Source organism: Sus scrofa, chromosome 7 (genome assembly GCF_054392235.1).
Source record: "Sus scrofa isolate SSC_HxYL_T2T_F1_AM1 chromosome 7, Sscrofa_HxYL_maternal_Yorkshire_Landrace_v2.0, whole genome shotgun sequence".
In the NCBI taxonomy this organism is placed as follows: Eukaryota; Metazoa; Chordata; class Mammalia; order Artiodactyla; family Suidae; genus Sus; species Sus scrofa.
Window position 1 is genome coordinate 20,659,245 of NC_139389.1, and position 15,486 is coordinate 20,674,730.

A 15,486-nucleotide genomic window follows, 5' to 3' on the forward strand; every position below is an offset into this window, starting at 1 on the left:
AGGATGTTGTGGCTAATGAAGGAAGGTAAAATTATGTAATAAGTGGTGATGAGATAACTAGTTAAAATATATGAAAAATAATGTTGGAGCAACATCTCATGTTTTAAAGTCAATATATTATACAATAACACTGCATTTTGTCAAATTGAAGTTGTTATTGATTTAAGATGCATCATTTTTCGCTCCACTAAAAATCAATTGATTAATCAACAAATCAAAATCAATCTAAAACTAAACTCTTAAGTTTCCCCTCCAGTCTTGCTCCACCCAAACTCCTTTCCAACTCAACTGATAGAAATTCCATCCTTCCAAATACTTTGCAATTTATCCTTGATATCTTTCTTTCACAGTCTACATCCAATCTATCTAGAACATACTATTATCTTTACATTCAAAATGTATATAAGTATTCAACCACTTCTCACCAGGGTAACTGCTGTCTTTTGGCTTATAGTTTCTTCCATGTGGTTCTAGCTACTAATGTCTGTTGCTTGGATTTTTGCCATAGTCTTCAACTTGAATTTCTGCTTCCAGTCTATTCTCAATACAGCATTTGGAGTGCTCTAGTCATTCAGTAAATTTGATCACCCCTTTTTCTGCTCAAAATTCTCTATGTGGCCTCACTTTTGTTCAGATTAAAAACTAAGGTCTCTATAGATGAGAGACCTTAGTCTCCAGTGGAAATAAAATATTTATAACCATTGCTTCAAATTTTTACTTTTCTTAGGAAAAAGCCCTGAGGAAATAATAATCCAACTGCAGATAAGTGTTATGTTAAAGGATATTATGATGTATATATATAGACATAGATAATGTTATATAGAACATATACAATATGTCATATCTATCTATCTATCTTTCTAGTAGGAAAGCAAAAGACCAAACTCCACAACTTAAATATCCAAAGACAGGAGGATTTTTTCAGGTAAATAATATTTTATCTATTGGATATAATAATAATAACACATATTCTTTGGAATAATAATATGGACTATTGGAATAGTAATACATATCCTTTAAGAATAATGATTGTGAAAGGGGGGGGGGATTCCTGTTGTGGCTCAGCAGTTACTAACCCAACTAGTATCCATGAGGATGTGGTTTTTTATCCCTTGCTCAGTAGGCTAAGGATTTGGTGTTGTCATTAGCTGTGATGTAGGCTGCATATGCAGCTCAGATCTGGAGTTGCCATGGCTGTGGTGTAGGTGGCAGCTGCAGCTCTTATTTGACTTCTAGTCTGGGAACTTCCATATGCTGCAGGTGTGGCCCTAAAAAAGCAAAAAAGAAAAGAAAAGATTGTATTATAAAACAAATGGAAGAGTATGTGTGATTTGAAACATATAAAACATAATATACACAGCACAGAACTATGTCAAATATACATATAAAGGCAGGCAATAAAAACAAAGTACAGTGGCTGATTTAAGCTTATTAAAATCTTTTTACATTTCTTGATTTTTCAAGGTTTCTGTAATTAATTTTTTGTACTTTACATAATTAAGTGATGCAATTTTTCCTACAATATCATATGAGATAAAGAGAAGACTACACAATCCTATGTGGAGATTATTTGGTAGCAGTTTTCAAGAATGTAAATGCATATGGATTAAGATTAGAAGATAATCATCAAAAATAAAATACTTTTTTAGAATAACGGTGTTTGTTCCCCTCATGCATTTGCAAATGTGCATTAACAGTACTTGATTTTTTAAAAGAATTAAATAAATAAATGATATGAATTAATTTCTTCGTATTATGACATTGTAAAAATCCACCATAAAATCCTAAAACCACATAGCTTGGGTTGAGTTTACCTTTCTTGGGACTGAGCTTCTCATCCCCTTGTGTATCTTGGAAGTACTTCCCCACTGTGGGATTCAACTCTTTCATGGTGTCCATCATGTTCCTCTCTCCTGATGATGGTTTTTCACCTATCAGGGTGATATATTATCCAAGGTGTCAGCCACAAGAAAAGAAACTCCTTTGAAACATTTAAAAAGTGGGCAACAGACAAACAAATCTGGACCATTCCATCTGGATGGGGTATAAGGAGGATCATTACTCATCCTTGGCTCAATATAATGGGTATACTATGCCTAGGTCTTCGAAATGCTTATTATTTAGGATCTAGAATGCTGTGTACCAGTTTAAGAGAGCTGGACTCGGGGCCAAGCATTTCTAAGTTCAAATCCAGGCTTGTGAATTACCTGACATGCCAAGTGCTACCAGGAGCAAATTTGTATGTTTCATTTTCCCATCTATTGATAATAATAAGAACAACAACAGCAATAGCAGCAGCAGGACCTTCATCAAAGATTTGTAAGGATGCAATAGACTGTGCATGCCTAGTGCTCAGCAAGTGGTTGCTATGTAATTTATTGTCATCATTGTTAGAGCTACTTCAAATGAGGGTCACCTTGGAGCTGTGCTCCTCTGGCCTCCTCTATTGCACCTGAGAATCTGGCTTCTGGTAGCCCTGACAACTCTCATACTACTTGCCTATTTAACCCTACCGTGAGTATTGCTGATAAGTGTGCCATCAATAGTTAGACACTTGGGTAATGAGATGATACAATTTTTACTGGATAAATTTGACATGTAACATTGTATAAATTTAAGGTGTAGATCATATTACTTTGATATATTTACATATTATAAAGTGGTTGCTGGTGTAATGATATATATCACCTTAAATATTTATAGTGGGGGGGGCAGAGCAAGATGGTGGAGGAGTAAGAGGTCACGCACATCTTCTTCCACAAACACATCAAAAAACACATCTACATGTGAAACTACTGGCACAGAACATCAACTGAATGCTGGCAGGAGAACTTAAACCTCCAAAAATGGCAAGAAACTCTTGTCATAATTGGGTAGAACAAAAGAAAAAAAGAGAGATAAAAGGAATCAGGATGGGACTAGCATTCCTGAGAGGGAGCTGTGAAGGAGAAAAGGAACCCACCTCCTGGGAAGCCACCTAACTGAGGAAAGATTGGCTGAGTCGGCGGGACCTCAAAGTCACCGAGAAAAGCGTAGCAGCTGGACTGAGAACAGCAAAGCAGAGTGAGAGCCACACAGATCATCTGAACCACCAGCCCAGACACAACAGCCTGAGACACTCGGGTGGGGGCAGGGTGCTGAGACTCAGGCTCTGGAGAGCACTGCAACTAGGAGTAGCCTGTGCCACATTCCTGCGGGTCCTTGCTGCTACTGAGAACCCAATGACCAGGCACTGACTGCTGGCCCTACTCTTTACCTTCTTCTCCCTGAAAACACACTGAGCATCCTGGGAACAACAGCCTGCTCACATCGAAGAAAGAGACAGCAAACATTCAAACTCCCACACCAAAAATAAATGGTGACCCCCCCAAAAAATACAAAGGGGTATTATTGCAAAGAAGTAGCCTTACAAGACTACAGTTTGGCTTCCCCGGACTCACAGAAAAAGAAAAACACAAGCAAGATGAAGGAGTACAGAAAACATTCCCAGTTAAAGGAACAGGAAAATTCGCCTAAAGCAGACAACAATGAAACAGACCTCTGCATTCTGACAGACATTGAGTTCAAACGGGAGGTATTGAAAATACTGAAGGAATTAAGAGAGGATATTAACAGTAATGCAGATTCCTTTAGAAAGGAACTAGAAAATATGAGGAGCCAAGAAAAACTAGAAAATTCATTTGCAGAGATACAAACTGAGCTTAAGGCAATAAAGAGCAGAATGAATAATGCAGAGGAACAAATTAGTGATGTGGAAGATAAAATAATGGAAATCACCCAATCAGGACAGCAGACAGAAAACCAAATTAAAAAACACAAAAGCAATATAAGAGACCTACGGGATAATATAAAGCAGGACAATCTACATATAATAGGAATTCCAGAAATAAAAGAAGAAGAAAAGGGGATTGAAAATACATTTGAAGAAATTATGGCTGAAAACTTTCCAAATCTAAAGCATACTGATATCAAGATACAGGAAGCACAGAGGGCCCCCCAAAAGCTGAACCCAAACAGGCCCACACCAAGACATATTATAATAAAAATGGCAAAAGTTAAAGAGAGGATTCTAAAGGCAGCAAGAGAAAAGCAAAGCATTAATTATAAGGGAACCCCCATAAGGCTATCAGCTGATTTCTCTACAGAAACACTACAGGCCAGAAAGGAGTGGCAAGATATATTTAAAGTGCTGAAAAGAAAAAATTTGCAACCTAGAATACTCTATCCAGTAAGAACAGCATTTAAATTAGAAGGGGAAATAAAGAATTTCTCCAACAAACAAAAGCTAGAAGAGTACAGCAATATAAACCCAATCTAAAAGAAATACTGAAAGGGCTTCTCTAAATTAAAAAAAAAGAGAGAGAGAAAAAAAAAGAGAAAGAGAAGAATTAGGATGGAGGAAACCACAATTTGAAAGCGATCACTTAAATAAGCCATCATACAGATCTAAACATGAAGGTGTTAAAAAAAAAAGACATCAAAATCATACAATGTGGGGAAGGAAAGTAAGAAAATATAATTCTTTTTTTTTGTTTTAATGATGTGTTTGAGCCTATATGACTATCAGGCAAAAGCAAGCAGATATAGGAAGGGCTTAATGTGGTTAAAAAACAGGGCAACCACAAATCAAAACCAAACATTAGATTCACAAAAACTGAAAAGTCCTCAAGCATAAAATAAATAGAAACCATCCAACCCAAAAAAGAAAAGAAGAAAAGAGAAACATAGAATCAACTGGAAAACATAGTTTAAAATGGGAATAAATACGTATCTATCAATAATCACCTTATATGTCAATGGACTAGATGCTCCGATCATAAGACACAGAGTGGCACATTGGATAAAAAAGCAAAAACCTTCAATCTGCTGCCTACAAGAAACTCACCTTAGAGCAAAAGACACATATAGATTGAAAGTGAGGGGATGGGAAAAGATATTTCATGCCAATGGACAAGGCAGGAAAGCAGGAGTTGCAATACTCATATCAGACAAAATAAAGGCCATAAAGAAAGACAAAGAAGGACACTATTTAATGGTTAAAAGAGCCATTCAAGAAGAGGATACTACAATCATCAATATATATGCCCCTAATATAAGAGCACCCAGATACCTACAACAAATACTAACAGACATAAAATGAGAAATCAATGGGAATACGATCATAGTAGGAGACTTTAACACCCCACTCACAACAATGGACAGATCCTCTAAACAGAAAATCAATAAGGAGGAGTTCCCATTGTGACGCAGTGGTTAACGAATCCGACTAGGAAGCATGAGGTTGCGGGTTCGATCCCTTGCCTTGCTCAGTGGGTTAAGGATCCGGCGTTGCCATGAGCTGTGGTGTAGGTCGCAGACGCGGCTCAGAGCCCATGTTGCTGTGGCTCTGGCATAGGCCGGTGGCTACAGCTCTGATTAGACCCCTAGCCTGGGAACCTCCATATGCCATGGGAGTGGACCTAGAAAAGGCAAAAAGACAAAAAAAAAAAAAAAAAAAAGGAAAATCAATAAGGCAACAGAGATCTTAAAGGAAACAATAGAAAAATTAGACTTAATTGACATTTTCAGGACATTACATCCAAAAAAATCAGAATATACATCCTTCTCAAGGACACATAGAACATTCTCAAAAATTGATCACATACTGGGGCACAAAGCTAACCTCAACAAATTTAAGAGTATAGAAATTATTTCAGATATCTTCTCTGACTGCAATGGCATGAAACTAGAAATCAACCATAGGAAAAGAAATGATAAAACAACTTACTACATGGAGACTAAACAACATGCTACTAAAAAACCAATGTGTCAATGAGGAAATCAAGAAGTAAATTAAAAAATACCTCAAGACAAATGATAATGAAGACACATCCACTCAAAATCTATGGAATGCCACAAAAGCATTTCTCAGAGGGAAGTTCATAGCAATACAGGCCTTCCTCAAAAAAGAAGAAAAATCTCAAATTGACAACTTAACCCACCACCTAAATGACTTAGAAAAAGAAGAACAAACAAAACCTAAAGTCAGCAGAAGGAAGGAAATCATAAAGATCAAAGAGGAAATCAATAGAGATTAAAAAAAAACAATTGAAGAAATAAACAAAACCAAGAGCTGATTCTTTGAAAAGGTAAACAAAATTGACAAACCTCTGGCTAGACTCACCAAGAAGAGGAGAGAAAAAACCCAAATAAACAAAATCAGAAATGAAAAAGGAGACGTCACAATGGATACTACAGAAATACAAAAAACCATGAGAGAATACTATGAACAATTGTATGCCAACATATTTGACAACCTGGAAGAAATGGACAACTTTCTAGAGACTTACAGCCTGCCAAAACTAAATCAAGAAGAAATAGATCAAGTGAACAGACCAATCACTAGAAATGAAATTGAATATGTCATAACAACACTCGCTGCAAATAAAAGTCCAGGACTGGATGGCTTCACAGGTGAATTCTACCAAATGTACAAAGAGGAACTTATATCCACACTCCTTAAACTTTTTCAAAAGGTTGAAGAAGAAGGAATACTCCCAAAGACGTTCTATGACACCACCATCACCCTAATTCCAAAACCAGACAAAGATACCACCAAAAAAGAAAACTATAGGCCAATTTCTTTGATGAATATAGACGCAAAAATTCTCAACAAAATTTTAGCCATCTGAATCCAACAACATATAAAAAAGATCATACACTACGACCAGGTGGGATTCATCCCAGGTGCACAAGGATGGTTCAACACATGCAAATCAATCAACATCATACACTACATTAACAAAAGAAAAGTCAAAAACCACATTATCATTTCAATAGATGCAGAAAAAGCATTTGACAAAGTCCAACATCCATTAATGATAAAAACTCTTACCAAAGTGGGTATAGAGGGAACATACCTTAACATAATCAAAGGCATTGATGACAAACCCACAGCAAATATAATACTCAATGGAGAAAAGCTGAAAGCCTTCCCACTAAAATCTGGAACAAGATAGGGATGTCCACTCTTACCACTGCTATTCAACATAGTTCTGAAAGTCCTAGCCACAGCAATCAGACAAACGAAAGAAATAAAAGGCATCCAAATAGGAAGAGAAGAGGTAAAACTGTCACTGTATGCAGATGACATGATATTATATATAGAAAACCCTAAGGATACAACCCAAAAACTAATTGAACTGATCAACAAATTCAGCAAAGTAGCAGGATATAAGATTAACATTCAGAAATCAGTCGCATTTCTGTATACTAACAATGAAATATTAGAAAAGGAATACAAAAATACAACACCTTTTAAAATTGCACCTAAAAAAATCAAATACCTGGGAATACACCTGACCAAGGAGGTAAAGGACTTATATGCCAAGAACTATAAAACATTAATCAAAGAAATTAAAGAAGATGTAAAGAAATGGAAAGATATTCCATACTCCTGGGTTCGAAAAATTAATATTGTAAAAATGGCCATACTACCCAAAGATTCAGTGCAATCCCTATCAAATTACCCATGACATTTTCCACAGAACTAGAACAAACAATCCAAAAATTTACATGGAACCACAAAAGACCCAGAATTGCCAAAGCAGTTCTGAAGAACAAAAACCAAGCAAGAGGCATAATTCTCCCAGACTTCAGGCAATATTACAAAGCCGGAGTCATCAAGACAGTGTGGTACTGGTATCAAAACAGACATACAGACCAGTGGAACAGAATAGAGAACCCAGAAATAGACCCAGACACCTATGGTCAATTAATCTTTGACAAAGGAGGCAAGAGCATAAAATGGGAAAAAGACAGTCTTTTCAGCAAGCATTGCTGGGAAACCTGGACAGCTTCATGAAAATCAGTGAAACTAGAACACACTCTCACACCATGCACCAAAATAAACTCAAAATGGCTGAAAGACTTAAATGTAAGACAAGACACCATCAAACTTCTGGAAGAGAACACAGGCAAAACATACTCTGACATCAATCTTATGAATATTTTCTCAAGTCAGTCTCCCAAAGCAACAGAAATAAGAGCAAAAATAAACCCATGGGACCTCATCAAACTGAAAAGCTTTTGCACAGCAAAGGAAAACAAAAAGAAAACAAAAAGACAACTTATAGAATGGGAGAAAGGAGTGTCAAATGATGCATCTGACGAGGGCTTAATCTCTAGAATATATCAGCAATTTATACAACTCAACAGCAAAAAAGCTAACAACCCAATTGAAAAGTGGGCAAAAGACCTGAATAGACATTTCTCCAAGGAAGATGTATAGATGGCCAACAAGCACATGAAAAAAAATGCTCAACATCCCTGATTATTAGAGAAATGCAAATCAAAGCTACCATGAGATATCATCTCACACCAGACAGAATGGCCAAAATTAATAAGTCCACAAATAACAAATGCTGGAGGGGGTGTGGAGAAAAGGGAACCCTCCTGCACTGTTGGTGGGAATGTAAGCTGGTATAACCACTATGGAGATCAGTATGGAGATACCTTTGAAAACTATACATAGAACTACCAAATGACCCAGCAATCCCACTCTTGGGCATATATCCGGACAAAACTTGCCTTAAGAAAGACACATGTACCTGCATGTTCACTGCAGCTCTATTCACAATAGCCAAGACATGGAAACAACCCAAATGTCCATCAACAGATGATCGGATTAGGAAGATGTGGTATATATACACAATGGAATACTACTCAGCCATAAAAAAGAACAAAATAATACCATTTGCAGCAACATGGATGGAACTAAACACTCTCATACTAAGTGAAGTGAGTCAGAAAGAGAAAGACAAATACCATATGATATCACTTATATCTGGAATCTAATATACAGCACAAATGAACCTTTCTACAGAAAAGAAAGTCATGGACTTGGAGAATGGACTTGTGGTTGCCAAGGGGGAGTGGGAGGGAGTGGGTGGTTGGGAAGCTTGGCATTAATAGATATAAACGATTGTCTTTGGAATGGATTAGCAATGAGATCCTGCTGTGTTGCAGTGGGAACTATGTCTAGTCACTTATGACGGAGCATGACAATGTGCAAAAATAGAATGTGTACATGTATGTGTAACTGGGTCACCATACATACAGTATAAAAAAATCGTATTGGGGGAATAACTATAACCATACATTAAATCTCTATGGCATTTATGAAATGCATATTTATGAAGTTATTTCTGCTAAGATCAGGAACAAGACAAGGATGTCCACTTTCACCACTGTTATTCAATATAGTTTTGGAAGTCCTAGCAATGGCAATCAGAGAAGAAAAAGAAATAAAAGGAATACATATTGGAAAAGAAGAAGTAAAATTATCACTGCTTGTGGATGACATAATACTATACCTAGAAAATCCTAAAGACATTACCATAAAACTTAGAACTCATCAGTGAATTTGGTGAAGTTTCAGGATATAAATTCATATCCCTTTTTTAGAGAGTTATTATGGAATCATGGCTTTAAAATAATTACATTTAAATGAAATTACTTTATCCTACTTGAGTGTGGTCTTTGGATGTATCTATTTCTATTCTTTTTTTTCTTAAATAACATTATTGAGGTATAACTCATGTACAACTATGTTTATTTAAAGTGTATAATTCCAGGAGTTCTCTGGTGGCCTAGCGGAAGGATTCAAGTGTTGTCACTGCTATGGCTCAGGTTCGATCCCCAGCCTGGGGATTTTCCTCATGCCACAGACATGGTAAATAGATAAAGAAATAAGCACATTAAATAAATAAATAAAATAAATAAATATAAACTGTATAATTTCAAAAGTTTTGAAGGATGAGACAATAAATGCATCAAAATAGTAACTTCCACCTCACCCCCTAAAAGTTTCCTCCTATCCTTTTGTAATCCTCTCTTGCAGCATCTCCCCGCTCCACCCCATTCATCCTGCTCTTCCACCTCTGGCTAATAATCTTCTTTTAGCGATATAGATTAGCTCACATTTTCTAGAAATTTAATAGAAATAGAATTATACGCCGTGTCTTTACTTTTTTCCCTGACTTAATTCACTCAGCATAATTATTTTGTGATTCGTCTCTACTGTGCATATTAATACGTCATCATACTTTTCTGCATGGCTTTACCAAAATTTGTTTATCCATTCACCTTTTGTTGAAAAATTGCATTGTTTGCAGTTTGTGGCCATTACAAATGAAGCTGCTATAAACATTCATGCATAGGACTTCATTTAGACATGTGCTTTCATTTCTCTTAAATACCTATGAATGGAATGGCTGGGTCATATGGCAAGTATAGGTTTAACTTTTTAAGAAAATGACAAATTGCTTTCCAAAGTGGTTGTATCATTTTACATTCTCACTAGCAATGTGTGAGAGAGTTCCAGATCCTCTACATATTCAACAATTTGCTGTGGTCAGTTTTTTTAATTTTAGACATTCTAGGATATATAGTAATATCATGGTTTTAATTTGCATTTATCTAATGAGGTTGAGCATATTTTCATGTGTTTATTTGCTATCAACATATTTTCTTTGAAGAGATGCCTCTTCATATCTTGGCACTGGGTACTCTAATTCCATGGTGTGGCCAGGACACTTTAAAAATAGGCCTTTTACACCTGAAACTAACACAATATTAAAACCAACTCTACTTCAATTTTTTTAAAAAATAGGCCTTTGTACCCAGGGAAATTGCCCTAAGTGCAAAGATTGGGAGATCTTTACTAAGTGACGAAGATATGGCCATCTACATTGTCTTGCACAACCTGGCAGTATAAACAGGGATATGTTGTTTTCATTAACAGCTTTTCCCCACGTGTGATATTTATTCTCACTTCCATGTTTGTTATGATGTCAGTCAATGTAATTCTGTGGCTGGGAGACTTTACCATCAACTCTGCTGTGGACTCTTTGGACTGGAACATTCTGAATGTCAAATTACTTCCAGTTTTCTATTATCTTTATTCTAGACAACCAGGTATGCCTTGTCTTAGAAACCTAAGTGCCCAATTCCAGCAGATGTGATCACATAACATGGTGATCACTCTCCTAGGAGATTTTATAATTTATTTACTCACACAGCTAAACAGGTGGTTGAACATAGAAAATAGGGATCCACATAAAGGAAAGTTCTGAGAACATTTGGCTGCCAATGGAACATCTGAATTCCAGGGAAGCTTGGTGACCTCAAGAAAGTTTTCTGGGAGTTCCTGTTATGGCTCAATGGAAACGAATCTGACTAGCATCCATGAGAATACAGATTTGACCCCTGGCCTTGCTCATCAGGTTAAGGATCCAGAGTTGCTGCGAGTTGTGGTGTAGGTCAAAGATGTGGCTTGAATCCTGGTTGCTATGGCTGTGGTGTAGGCCAGCAGCTACAGCTATGATTCAACCCCTAGCCTGGGAACCTCCATATGCTGCTGGTGTGGCCCTAAAACCACACACCAAAAAAAAAAAAAAAAAAAAAAAAAGGAAAAGAAAGAGAGACTTTTCTGGATGCCCTGGCAGTGAGGTTGCAAGGGTAATACAATTCCACTCCAGTTAGCCTCCAATACCTAAGGCTGTAAAAAAGAAACTATATATGTGTGTGTATATGTATATATATGTGTGTATATATAAACACACATGTATAGTTATATACACATGTATATTTTTTAACAGCTGCCTTATTTTCCACTATTGGTCCAGAAAATCCTGCTGGTTGCTTGAGTCAGGGACTGTATGTGGCATCCTGAGATGCTGCATCCTGAGATGTTCGAAGCAGTGTCCACAGGGAATCACACTGAGGTTCACCTTTCTACAGAGACCACTAGGTTTAATGACTTGGGGTGGGTAGGGGGGGCTCCTACTAATAGCACTCTCTCTCATTTCTCTGAGGCCACAAATACCACCAGAAAAATTGTAACTTCTACATCTCTGCCTTGAGGATTCTCCCTGACCACCTCCTTCCAATTGCCCTAAGCCCACCTACCACTCTCCGCTGGTCCTAGAGTCCATCATCTTGCCTCATTGCAATATTTCCTCTTCTATCCCCAGGCATTTTAGGTTGGTTAAACTTCACACCATGGCACTGGTTCTGACATTCCACTAGATGCTGTCTTAGGCCAGAGTCATCCCCAGCCCTGTCTCGTGTCAATGCCCAGAACCTTACCTAATCTGAGTAGGAAACTAAGGCAATGAACTTGATTACAGAAAGGCTGGAGTCCTTCAGGACACTGGCAATAGCCTGGTGGCTGCTGTGAGTGTGCTCGGGAGAAAATCCCTGCTCAACCTTTGTGGGGAGAAATGATTCTCCATGTAAGGAATCGAATTTCGTTGCCAGTGGTTTCTTATCTGGAATGTTCCTTCACACTACTCTACAACTCTTCCTGTGTGTCCTACCAACTGCTGCTACAACAGAAATTATGATGTTACTGTTAGTAATTGTTAACCCAGGCGATTTACATCAAAATGTAATTCCTCAAACTCAGCCTGTAAACATCTCACCAGATCACCTGTTTCTTGAAATTGTCTTTCACAATTGCCATTGTCTCAATTGCGGAAGACACTCAAAGTTTATAGGTGATGGGTGAAAAACTTCAGCTTTCTACTTCTATCTCTCTCCTCTTCTCCTCGTTAAGGAAACAGGCTTTTACATTTTCATGCACATTTTAAAAATCAATATGAGAAAACCTGCAACTTAGAGAAGGGTATACAAAAATTGCCAATTGTTACACAGAAAGGACCTTTAAGATCTTTTGTAGCAACACCAAAATAAGTGACTAAGGAAGTTCCCTTCATGGCTCAGCGGTTAACAAACCCGACTAGTATCCAGGAGGAGGCAGGTTCAATCCCTGGGCTTGCTTAGTGGGTTAAGGATCCGGCATTGCTGTGAGCTGTGACACACGGCTTGGATCCCGAGTTGCTGTGACTGTGGCATAGGCTGACAGTTGTAGCTCTGATACGATCCCTAGCCTGTAAGCACAGCCCTAAAAAAGCAAAAAAAAAAAAAAAAAAAAAAAAAAAAAGAAAAAGAAAAGTGACTTACCAACTTAGTGTCTAAGGGATGACTTCACCTTAGAACCTGCTCTGCTCTCTTTCCCTCCACAGGTTTACCGGAGGCAGCTAGGGATGCTTTGCCACCTGGGGCTTGAACAGCTAATCATTAATGAGACTCATCAACCATGGAGTTGAATGAGAAGGCTTCTGGCCAAGTGGTCTTTGGAGAAATTTTTCAGGAAAAGTGTGCTTGAGGACTCGGAATGTGACTCGCCTTGGCAGTTGCAAGGGCTTCTCTGCCGTGAGATTCTCGACTTTTCCTTAAGGCCTATCTCCTCAAAACCCCAGATGCATTCTCTAAGACATCTGCATTTTGTTTTTGCTTTGCTTTGTTGTATCTTTAATGGTGGTTCAGTTTTGAAAAAGTTAAAAAAGAAGCTATTATAATTAAATATAGACATTTAGTACTTTTTTGTTTTTCCTCTTCTTCACTATTTTTGTGGGGTTTTTTCCCTTTGAAATCTTGTTAATTTTTTTTTCCTTTGAAATACTGAACTGCAACATTGCAGATAAACTTGAACTTCTGTTGCTTTCCCTGGTCCTTTCCCCTTTCCTCACACATACACATAGGAATAACAATAACAAAAATATCTCACATCGGGAGTTCCTGTGTGACTCAGCAGGTTAAGTATCAGAGCATTGTCACTGCAGCCACCCAGGTCACTGCTGTGGTGTGGGTTCGATCCCTGGCCTGGAAACCTCCACACTTCCACAAGCTGCAAGTATGGACAAAAAAAAAGAAGACGAAGAAAAAACAAAAGAAAAAAAAATCTCACATTGGTTTAGTGAAGTTAGTTTCTCCATATTTTTCTATTTTTGCTGTCTATAGATAAGTTCACAAAGTCTATAAAATAATATAAATTTCTAATATTTGTGACATGTTGTCATACAGTTCAAGCCACTCTGTAACTCACTTTGGGGAATAAGCAACATGAATTTGGAACATCCACAGAGGCACAGTGAAGGCCAACCTCTCTCAGTTTCTTTTGGTTGACTTGTTTTTACCTATATTCCTAGGTAAAACATTCTCACTGCTTTCCAAATTTGCATGTGGCTCTGCTTGTCTTTGTCTCAGAGATGAAGCAATGCCTTTAGATCCCCAGCTTTAGGTAGATGGTTCATTTTCAGCTCCGTGCATTCTCTGTGCTTGCAGACCAGACACCTTTCCCTACAAAAGCCTTGGAATCTGTCTCTGCCATGGAGAATTAAACCTAGTTCTGCACTCCTATGAGCTCTTCTGGCTTAAGCTCCCACTCGTTGCTTTGATTTTAAGTTCCTTCTCAGTGCTTAGTTTATGGTCCCTGCAGAAAGCTTTTGATTTTGAGTTCAACTATTTAAACCTATTTGGACTCTACTGTGGAAGAGTAAACCACCTCCCAGGATCCTGGTGGAGGAGTGGGATCCTAGCAAAGTCTATCACTGAGATCAAGGACTCTGAAAGAGGTGCCTGGGTCTTGGGGAGTCCAAGCTGCTTTTTCCAAGCATTTATTATATGTCCTCCTCACAATTCTTTCAGTTGAGTTTTATTGTATTCATTATGAAATAAGAAAAGAAAAACAGATTTGTCCATCTGCATTTTGGAAATTGAAGCATGGATAATCAAAGTCAATTATGTAGAAGTAAGGAATGTAAATTTCCTTCTTTTTCTTTTTTGTTTGTTTTTGTCTTTTTTTGGTCTTTTCTAGGGCCACACCCATGGCATATGGAGGTTCCCAGGCTAGGGGTCTAATCAGAGCTGTAGCCGCCAGCCTAGGCCAGAGCCACAGCAACTCAGGATCCGAGCCGCATCTGCAACCTACACCACAGTTCCTGGCAATGCCGGATCGTTAACCCACTGAGCAAGGCCAGGGATCGAACCCACAACCTCATGGTTCCTAGTCGGATTTGATAACCACTGAGCCATGACAGGAACTCCAGGAATGTAAATTTCAACTTTCTGTGTAAAAGATTTTTCCCTGAGTCATTTTTGAAGGACTCTGGACCCTACAATAAATAACCAGCAACTTTACAATTCAAATGCATCTAACCTTGCATTATTATCCAGGTCAGAAAATGTGACTTGGTTTTGCAATTTAATTTTTAACTTCATTTTAAAATGCTCATGAGTTGTTTGTTCTTGCATTCTACTTTGTTTGATTTGTCTCTGTTCCAGCTTTGCCTCATTTCTATAATTAATTTTTAAACACTTAAACATAATTGAAATATTTTCTTGTCTTAGATTGTGATATCCGCCTTTAAAAAATTTATGTTTCCCTTTTGAAATGGGTTGGCTTTTAAATTGCTTTGCTTTAGTCACAAGAATTATTAGAGAGACTAGGGTACACATTTCTCTTTCAGTAACTGTTAAGGTTACCCTCCAAAATATTTTCATAAGGCTGTGAACAACTGTTGTTAATAATTAGACACACAACAACTCAGCAGAATGTTGGCTCTGAATTTGAGTAATGTCTCAGAGGGCACCAATGTACAA

At 37.6% G+C, this 15,486-nt stretch overlaps 1 protein-coding gene across 7 annotated transcripts in view; it reads right to left on the bottom strand.

The window, feature by feature from the left end:
* The window catches only part of SLC17A3 (solute carrier family 17 member 3), a 47,361-nt gene that overhangs the window by 16,483 nt on the left and 15,392 nt on the right, over positions 1-15,486 (bottom strand). For 3 of the 7 annotated variants that reach the window (XR_014809769.1, XM_084967617.1, XM_021098417.2), the window contains exon 2: positions 1,815-1,931. Coding sequence is in view for 6 of the 7 variants with exons in the window: in XM_084967617.1 (XP_084823743.1) it covers positions 1,815-1,931 (117 nt within the window). In the remaining variant the exon portion in view is untranslated. Of the gene's footprint in view, positions 1-1,814; positions 1,932-13,005; positions 13,099-15,486 lie in introns of those variants that run through there. The other 4 variants (XM_084967618.1, XM_021098418.2, XM_084967619.1 and 1 more) reach the window with 3 other exon arrangements.